The 10,000-nt window shown below is 35.8% G+C and overlaps 1 protein-coding gene across 2 annotated transcripts in view; it reads right to left on the bottom strand.

Moving 5' to 3' along the window:
- Positions 1–10,000, bottom strand: part of LOC145247958 (coiled-coil domain-containing protein 180-like) — a 314,311-nt gene that overhangs the window by 212,817 nt on the left and 91,494 nt on the right. For both annotated transcript variants that reach the window (XM_080109604.1, XM_080109605.1), the window contains 2 exons: positions 7,426–7,541; positions 2,871–2,988 (listed from right to left, as the gene is read on the bottom strand). In XM_080109604.1, the coding sequence (XP_079965730.1) occupies positions 2,871–2,988; positions 7,426–7,541 (234 nt within the window). The remainder of the gene's footprint in view (positions 1–2,870; positions 2,989–7,425; positions 7,542–10,000) is intronic.

Raw genomic sequence — 10,000 nt, 5'->3', positions numbered from 1 at the left:
AGATTACAAGTAAAAAGAAGAATGGGTGCGCAGATCACGATCACGTTAATAAGGTGGAAATAAATGTGTGTTGTTTAAACCTGAAACAGCGAGTTGAATTTCTTTCCCCCTCCCTTGTCTTTATCTCCTTTGCGATGGAGTCTACAACGTGTTGGGTCTCTACATGTATGTAACATGTGTGTAACGTTACATATTTATAAGTTATGGGTAAGTCCATTATTCCTTCTATAACAGTTTTTTTTTTTCACATACAGAACTCAAAATAAGTAATTGAAGCGTAGCTGGTAAGAGTAGTACCTTTTAAAGGTGGCGTCAAAGAGTATCCTCAACTGGTTTCCATGCAGCACATAAGGCATAGGCTCTTGTCTAATAAATTCTAAAAAAGGGATTAAATTAAAGAAAATAACAAAGTATATTATGTATTTTTAACTGGCCTTTCCGATGCAGCAATCGGATTTTAGAAAAAATAAATAACAAAGGAACAACAAACATAATTGCAAAAAACCCTTGTTCAAAATTATTGGCACGGCTTTGTTTTTCTTTTAGTATCAGTATAGTATCAATCAATTTCCGGTTTACGTGCTTTCTGAACTTTTTTATAGCCATATTATGCTTGTTTAACGCTAATTCAGTGAATAATTTTTTTCAGATAATTTTTAGATAGCGATTTATTTAAACTATTATAAGTGACTAAATTATAATTTTCAATCGCCATGGTTAAAACTAAGGAACACAGCGAAGACGTCAGGAAGCTTGTTGTAGCATGCCATACCAATGGGGAGGGCTATGATAAGATTTCAAAGAAGCTAAACCTTCCCAAATCCACTGTTAGAGCCATAATAAACAAGTTCAAATCGCAAGGCCACGTTATGAGTTTAGAGGGTAGAGGGAGAAAAAGAATTCTTTCCCAAAGAGATGAACGGAAAATTGTTCGACAAGTAAAACAAAACCCAAGGATCTCTGTTGGGGAGATTGTTGATGAACAGAGCACCTCTGGAGTGAATGTATCTCGACATACAGTTGGTAGAGTTTTGAAGAGAGCTGGTTTAAAAGCATGTCGTCCGAGAAAGACTCCCTTATTGAAGCCTATGCACCTGAAAGCAAGGCTAGCCTTTGCAAAACGTCATATTGATAAAGATGTTGCATTCTGGAAACGTGTTCTATGGACTGACGAAACGAAAATAGAGTTATTTGGCCATAATAAAGTGTCTTATATTTACAAAAAAACTGGCGAAGCTTTCCTGCCTAAGAACATCATACCCACAGTGAAGCACGGTGGAGGCAGTTTGATGTTTTGGGGATCCTTTGCTGCCTCTGGACCAGGGCGACTTGTTAAGGTCACAGGTAGCATAAAAAAGGAAGATTATGTTAAAATATTGGATGAAAACCTGAAAGACTCTGCTAAAGAGCTCTCACTTGGTCATCGTTTATGGTTCATGCAAGATAATGACCCAAAGCATTCGGCTAAACTGACTAAGAAATGGCTTGAGGACAATCATATTAATGTTTTGGAGTGGCCATCACAAAGCCCAGACCTTAATCCAATTGAAAATTTATGGAGAACATTAAAATTGAGGGTAATGCAAAGGAAGCCTAAGAATCTTATTCAATTGGAGGATTATTGTCAGGAAGAGTGGGCTAAAATTACTACTGAAGAGTGCAACAACTTGGTTGTAAACTATGAAAAGCGACTGAGGAAGGTAATCAAGGCCAAAGGCTATACAATTGATTATTAAATAAATCGTGCCAATAATTTTGAACAAGGGTTTTTTTGCAATTATGTTTGTTGTTCCTTTGTTATTTATTTTTTCTAAAATCCGATTGCTGCATCGGAAAGGCCAGTTAAAAATACATAATATACTTTGTTATTTTCTTTAATTTAATCCCTTTTTTAGAATTTATTAGACAAAATTTAACTTTTATTTTACCGTGCCAATAAATATGATCATCACTGTATATATATATATATATATATATATCATTAAATACAATAGACACTCTCTGTCCACATACGTTTTTCTGATTCATTCCAATTTCCTAATGTATTTTCTTGTTTCTAATGGGACCTGAACGATGTATCCACCATAGTTACTTTAATCCGAATACTTTCTGATCCGTCAGTTTTTATTGTATTTTTCCAATCCGCCATACATTATGGCTTGGAAAAATGACAGACTGACTTATCTCCCCTGATTTACCTGTATTTGTGCCTTTATCAATTGCAAATCTAAAAAAAATAACGTTAAAAACTGATTTATATATTTAATTAATATTATACACTAGTTTTCTGTAATTTTTGGTGTAGATACTAACTTCTGCCAGGCATATAAGTATATCAAAGAGTTTTTCTGTTAATTTATTTGGAATTGCCATATTTCATCTGTACATTTCATGGACAAACACTAAAGATTTATTCAAAAGAATAGAACATAAACTTCACATACCTGTGTGTGTGTGTGTGTGTGTGTGTGTGTGCGTGCGTGCGTTTGTGTGTGTGTGTGCGCGTGCGTTCGTGTGTGTGTGTGTGTGGGTGTGTGTGTGCATAAGAGAGAAAGAGGGAGAGAGACGGAGAGATTTTGCTACATCATTCACTTAACGCATGCACTTGCTGTTTTGGGGGTAGCACACAAAAACATGTCTTTTCTCGTTCAAGTCGTACTAGTTTAGAGGAGGGAAAAAAGCCCTGCCAAGAAATTATCTAGCTTGCATAACTTTCAATAAACACCTCCCTCCTCTGACCCTGACCTCCAAACTTTTTTATTAACACAACTATCACTCTAAAAAAAAAAACCCAATCGACTTTTAGCCTTTTGTAGGTCCTGTTTGCTCTCCTGAAGAATTCCATTTTTTTTTTACTGCATAAAACTCACCACTTTATTTAACTTAAAAAAGCTGCAGACACTTTCTTCGTACTGTTCCAGCTGTTTAATCACCATAGTTGGATACGTCTTTACTATTTTCACGTGGTCCGTATAAAACTCTTGATAACTGCAAAAAAACAAAAATATATTACTGTCGAGTTCATAAATACTCAATAAACGATTCTCAACTAATGGTTACCATGACAACCTTCATCATTCATTATCATTCTGCAACTGCAATCAAGTTGTTGGAGTTCAGTAAGGGATCATACCTTCTTTGCAGCAACCTTGGCAATGCCCTCGATGTATTTGTTCCAATTCATGTTGCTTGTGAATGTTAGGCTTAGGAATTCGAAAGATGGTTTCTCGGAACAATTGTGTTGACACACCAGTTGGTGGTCTGTGATCGGTTTCAACCATTACATCACCACTGCAAGAACTTAGGCACCAGGATCAGAAAGTGGAATTGAGATGTCAGCGATCCTGAGGAGGGGCACTGACCTGCAAAATGTGCCTGGGCGGCATTCTCCAGTAAGGGCGCCTCAAGCGATCAGCAATAAACTAACACCTTCTCTCTTTGAGAAGATGAAGCCTCGGAGGGTGGACCTCCTAGATCTGCACATTACACTGAAATCAACAGGGATTAGGTCATCACAGGAATGGTCTAATCTCTGTTAATTTTGAGGGCCTGAGTGTGCATGCTACCAATATACACATTAAAAAGCAGAACTGACCTGACTTTCCACCTACATACAGCGTCTAGTAGTTCCAAATAGTTATGTATCTGGTACTGCCCCGGCTCAGTGTTGCTTAACTTCAGTAATTTGATGGGAACTGGTATATCAATATGATTGTGCCAAGAACACATCTTTCGAACTCAGCCTAACATTCACAGGCAACCCGAATTGGAACAAATACAGGGAGGACATTGCCAAGGCTGCTGCAAAGTAGGTGGACTCCCTCTAGCATGTTAGAAAATTACTAACACCAGAGAGTATCCTATATTTTTACAAGCCACAATTTGCCCAGACATGTTGCCACATTTGGGCTAATGCATCTATCACTACTCTCTCTCACTCTTAGACAAAAAAAAAAAAGAGTCTCAAATCTAGTAGGTTCTGCATTGTCAGCCAAGCTCCAACCTCTGTCTCATCACCACAATGTCACATCTCTGTCTGTTTTACAAGTACTTTAATGAAATGTACCTTGATGAACTCAGAACATGTGCCCATCAACGCATATACTCTCGACTGACCCAACAAGCACCAAAATTCCACCCCTTCACTGTAGAGGTCCCTAGATGCCAAAAAGCATTCTACTCTAATAGTTTCTTCCCTTGGATTATTAGACTTTGTGATTCTTGCCCTGTTTCCTACTTCCCAGACTGTACTAATCTGTTTAAATGTAATGTGAACAAAGATCTCGCTGCTCACTCCCCCACAGTCCACTGTAAGACACAATCTCAAATAGTAGCCATGTTCCAACTGGCAATACGCCTTGTTTAAGGTGGGAAAGAAGAAAAAAAGAAGAAAAAACTGAAATAAATAAAATTAATTCATAAGCTGAGAGAGGATAACCAATTTTTTTTAATGGCAACCACTCCAAACAAGGCATGAAGCCACTTGATGTAAAAAGCTAAAAATAAATACTACTTCAAGGTCAAAAGCTTGCCAACGATAAGTGTTAGATTCCAACCAGAAAACAGCAATTCTTCCCCCTTTTTTTTTTTTCAGAAACATTGATCCTGGAATGTGAGAACTAAAGGACAAAATAAAGACTCGAATCAGAAATAAATTTTTTGTGTAAAGAAATGAAAAATAATGGAGATGGATGATAAGTCAGAAGCGGAGAAGTAGGAAATGGACACTCGTCAAGAAGAAGACACTAGTGGTTAGTTCACCATCCCCGATCTGGAACGCCTCTCATATATATTGCTTATAAATGAGCTTGGGTTTATTTTAGCAGTCGTTTCCCTTATTTTTTTTTTCTTTAGTCCTCACATTCCGGGGTGATGTTTTTGAGAGAGAGGAAAAAATTGCAGTTTTCAAGGTCAGAATCTATTCAGTCTAACACTTATCGTTGGCAAGTTTTTGACCTTGAAGTAATATAATTTAGCTCCTTACACCAACTGGCTTCATGCCTTGTCTCGAGCGATTCCCATAAAAATAAAAAATGAAATCTCAAGGTACCAAGTCTTTGAACGATATGTGATTTGCATATGCGTGATGGCAAGGGAGACTATAAAATGGAGCCAAATTATGTTGACGTCAGATCGAGGACCGCATTCGGGTCGAAAGGGAATCGACATATTGCAACCATTTTGGAGACTGTAAGAGAACAGATGTATAAAAGAAAACGTTTACTGATTGTTGGCTTCATCATCTTTTTTTTTTTTTTTTTTTTGACCACGGCAACTATGACATAATAAGGCTGCCCCCCCTCCGTCCATCAGGGACGAACAGGGCCAGTTTAAGGTAAAATATATTAAGACAGGAACTAAGCAGACGAGAACAAAGCGAGAATTAAGAATTGCTATTAAAATTGTATTAAAAAATTGCGATAAACTGTTTTCCCGAAATTAACGAACACAGCAAAGTTGAGAAAAATTTGTAAACAGTGGCAGTTAGCGAATGGAGCAAAGTTGAGCAGTTTTGCAAACAGTGACAAAGCTCTAAAAATATAGTAAATAAAACAATGGAGATAGTTGACCGGGTCGACATTTGATCCGGGTGAGTTATCACAATTGAGTGTCAATGTTTGGCCGACACATGCTAGCCGCATATGCTATAAAAGTTTAACCTGTAAATTGCTTACCAATTGGTGGATAAACATGATAGTTGCCAAGTTAGAGTTTTTTAATGATATACAACAACTGTGCCGAATCAGAATTCTTTTTTTTTTTTTTTTCATTTCATCAAAATTAGACTTATCAGACGATAATTTTGAAGGTGTATATTGTTTACTTTCCTGAAATTTTTAGATGAGGATTCATTATTTGGATTATTTGGATTCTTCGGACTACTGCTCTCATCTTGAGTGTCATTTTCTTAACGTTTCAGGTGTATCTTGTCAAACTCGGGAATATGGGTGGAATTTCGAACGGGGCCCTTTATTTACTTCACGAGAGTAACATGTTCTCGTTCTGTCAGCCATGACAGGATAGAAGTCCTAAGTAATTTGCAATGGTATTTTTTTTTCTTTCGGTGGCCCATACTGAGAACTGAACTTTCAACCTTCAGGAGAATATCACTTTTACAATTGATTTTTCCAAGTACTCTAACCACTGCGCCACGGGTCCTTGCAGACCTTTCTAGTACGAATTTTGGGAGCCCTAAACCTATTTTATTTGTAGTTGTGAATATCACTACTTATTACTACTATATATATATATATATATATATATATATATATATATATATATATATATATATACATATATTCGTTTATTTTATAAAGATTAAAAAAAAAATTCGCGTTGTTATTTGGCTTTAAAGTGTTAAATGTAACACGTATCTTATTTGATTTTCAAATTTCACTCAACACCTTTAATGGATAAACCTACCCAGACTTTCAATCACGCGCAACCACGCGTAATTATCGGGCTACAGTAAAACCACAGCTAACATCAAGTAAACTTAACTTAAATTTCTTCCATTAAACATCATGACGAAGAATAAGAGGAAAAAACACGTCTCTTATTTGATTTTATATATATATATATATATATATATATATATATATATATATATATATATATATATATATATATATGAAATTAAAAAAAGAATTTTATATATATATATATTTGGCTGTTAAGGGGTCAAATTTCAACGATTTGACCTTTGAGAACTCTACCAAACTCCTCCGACAATTTTGGGTCTAAACACTGTGTGTCTCTGTGTGTGTCTGTGTACATTTCCCTATGCAATAACTCCGTCAATTTTCAGTCTACAGACTCGAAATTTGATATACAGGGTACTGAGATTTGGTAAAATCGATATAATCGGTTTTCGGCCAGAAATTTTGCTGTTAAGGAGTCAAAGTTCAACGATTTGACCGTTGAGAACTCTACCAAACTCCTTCGCTAATTTTGGGTCTAAACACTTAAAATTTTAGATATAGGTTCCTTGGACATGGATCTAACTTAATAACTTGATTTGAGCCCCAAACAATAAATGTTAAGGGGTCATAATAGGGGTCAAAATTAAAAAAAAAATTACTGCTTTTTTTTTGCTCAACATACACCTCCAAACACCCGGGCAATGCCGGGCTGAAATGCTAGTATATATATATATATATATATATATATATATATATATATATATATATATTACTGCTATTATTTACTTATTACTGTATATATCATCTATTATTTATAATTAACGGTTCCCATATTGTGTTGAATTCTATGCTAGGTTTACTTAGTAATTCGCAAGCTCAACAGAAACATTACAGGGTTCGACAAGATACACCTGTATAAAGTTGGAGGTTACATTGACCGAAACGTTGTTAAAATGACAATGAAGGTGAAAATAGTGATTTATTGTTTATTTTAAAAGCTAACCTTATATGGATATTCTCTAAGATAATTTTAGTCTGGTTTAGTAATGAATTCAAGACGGATTCGTTTGCTCCTTGTCTCATTTTGTCCAGAATTGAATCCAGTTTGTCTTCTCTTTTCTGAAAAAGAAAAAAAAAAAAAAGTAAAAACTGAATTAAAGTTAAAAAAAATATATACAACAAAGAAAGTACGTACGTTATCATCTTTTACAACCACAAAAAAAAACAAAAAAACATCATTCGATCGCCAAATATGAGATATAAGAAGGTGATCGCTCCAAACAAGTTCTCGCGCCACAAACCAAATGGCTTGTTTCATTTAATCCTGTTAAAACTCATTCTGTGTCTTTCAATCGTAAGTGTGCCTCTTTTCTGCTCTTAATGAGAAATCGACTTTTGACGTTTTTTTTTTTTTTTTTATCTTTATTTCTCACCAAATCTTTCTCGGAGTTAATACATTAGATCGATTGCTCCTTCTACTTCCTTATAGAGTCAGTTCTCTAAACGCTTTCTCACACATTGACCGATAAATGTAAGTTTAGTTAGTCAATTCAACGCAGATGTTTTCATGTTTTTCTTAGTGGTGTCATGCCACGAGGGATAAAAAAGACGAAAAAAACAAAAACAAACAAAAATTTAAAAGTTTGATTTATAAACAAATGTTTGTTTATTTTTAAAAATCTGCGTTGAATTGTCTTACTAAACTTACATTTTAAATTTACACTTGGACAATGCTCAACTCCCTACTTTGAGTGTCCCCGTTAGCATGGTTTCTAGTTCACAGTAACCCCTTACGTCTAAGTTGCAATGTATCTTGTTTGAGGTTTAAAAAAAAACAAGCCGCGTGTGCGTGGCCCCCCTCTGGTGCTGCATGTGAGATGACGCCACAAAAAATAGTGAAGAAATGATGAAAAGTGTGAAGGGCCAAAAAACAATGGCCTCCACATTTTGGTCAAGTTTCAGGAAAATCTAATGAATAGATCAAACGCTATGGAGCAAAAAATGTAATTTGGGGTCATTTTGTGGCATTTTTTTTACCTCTTTCAAGCCCTTGGGGACGCAGAATCCCAATGTAAATGGATAACGGTGCAGTTTCAGGCCTTAACACATGCATATTTGAGTTGACCACTGTGAAAAACAACTATATAGTCAGACATATCAAGTTTTTGTTGAGAAATATGAAAAAAGAGCCACAAAATAGGGCGTTTTTAGCACTAAAAGTCCTTGGGGGCGCGAACCAGAATTTTTACAGGGTCACCCATACTGGATTGATATTAAGAATAATGGGCTCCACGTTTGGGCCAAGTTTCAGAAAAATCTAATGGAAGGATCAAAAGTTATGGGGCAAAATGTGTAATTTTTGGCTATTTTCGGAATTTTTTACCTCTTTTGAGTCCCTGGGGATGCAACGGGAATTTTTGAAAAAAATATTTTTTACTGTGCACATCTATTTAATTTGTGGCAAAATTTCAGGAAAAACTAATGGATGGTTATCTGGCAATTGTCCGGACTAACAGACGTATGGACGGATGCCACTGAAAACATAGGTCCCTCTCCGATAAATCGGGGACCCCCCCCCCCAAAAAAAAAAATCACAAATACTAAAAAACAAGTAATGAAATCTCGTGGGAATAAAGAATATTCTGTTTCTATATTTATTCTGAGTCGGACAAAGCAAAAAGAAAAAAAAAAGGAAAAGGCAAGATGGTTGGAACCCATGGCTAATTATAGGTAATTCACACACTGTATTATTTTTTTTATGGCTAGAAAATAATTAAACGAATATTAATCAAAGATTTACAGGTATTAATGAAGTAGGACAGGTTGGGCGGGGAGAGATTAAAAAAAAAGAGAGACACCAGTTTACGACATAATAATGGTGCTAATTTCTTGCTGCTAATTTAAAATACAAATCATGTCAGTGTCAGTAAATCCGATTCAGCCAATGCGCAATAATTCTCATGACATTGCAAAATTCTGCCGAACCAGTTCCTTAGACGTTTTTGTTATGTCATTCACAGCAAGAACTCTTTAATTGTTTTTTGCATTTATATTGTAATAGTAATGTTCACCTTTCTATTCCATATGACAATTGATGAAATTAACCTGCGAGGTTTTGATTCGTTACTGATGGAAGCAAGGTTTTTCCACCAGGAAAGTCGCAGAAGAGATTTGTGCTGCTGAAGGTGAAGGAACTTTGAAGAAATCATGCATTTTAAGTTGGTTCCGAATGGTCATGCCATCAGTGCCAAACTTCACTGTAAACAACTGGAGCAGTCTATGAAAAGTTGCAGTAAAAGTACCTGGCTCTGATAAACTGAAAACATGCTTAATGCAGCATGACAATGCCAAGCCACACACTGTCAGGAAAACCAAAGGCAAGTTTGAAGAGCTGAACGGCATTGAGATTCTGCTACATCCAGCTTACAGTTCTGACTGTGCTCCATCAGATTACGACCTTTTCCGCTCAATCTGAACACTTTCGCAAAAGGGCTGCCAAAGCAATTTCATTTCTTCATCTGTGTGCTTCACATCAAATGAAGATTAGCGATTTTTTTTTCCAAGAACTACTTGTTAAA

This window comes from Euprymna scolopes, chromosome 26 (assembly GCF_053919585.1).
Source record: "Euprymna scolopes isolate OS-2025 chromosome 26, ASM5391958v1, whole genome shotgun sequence".
NCBI classification, from domain to species: Eukaryota; Metazoa; Mollusca; class Cephalopoda; order Sepiida; family Sepiolidae; genus Euprymna; species Euprymna scolopes.
This window is presented reverse-complemented; position numbering and strand designations above follow the sequence as displayed.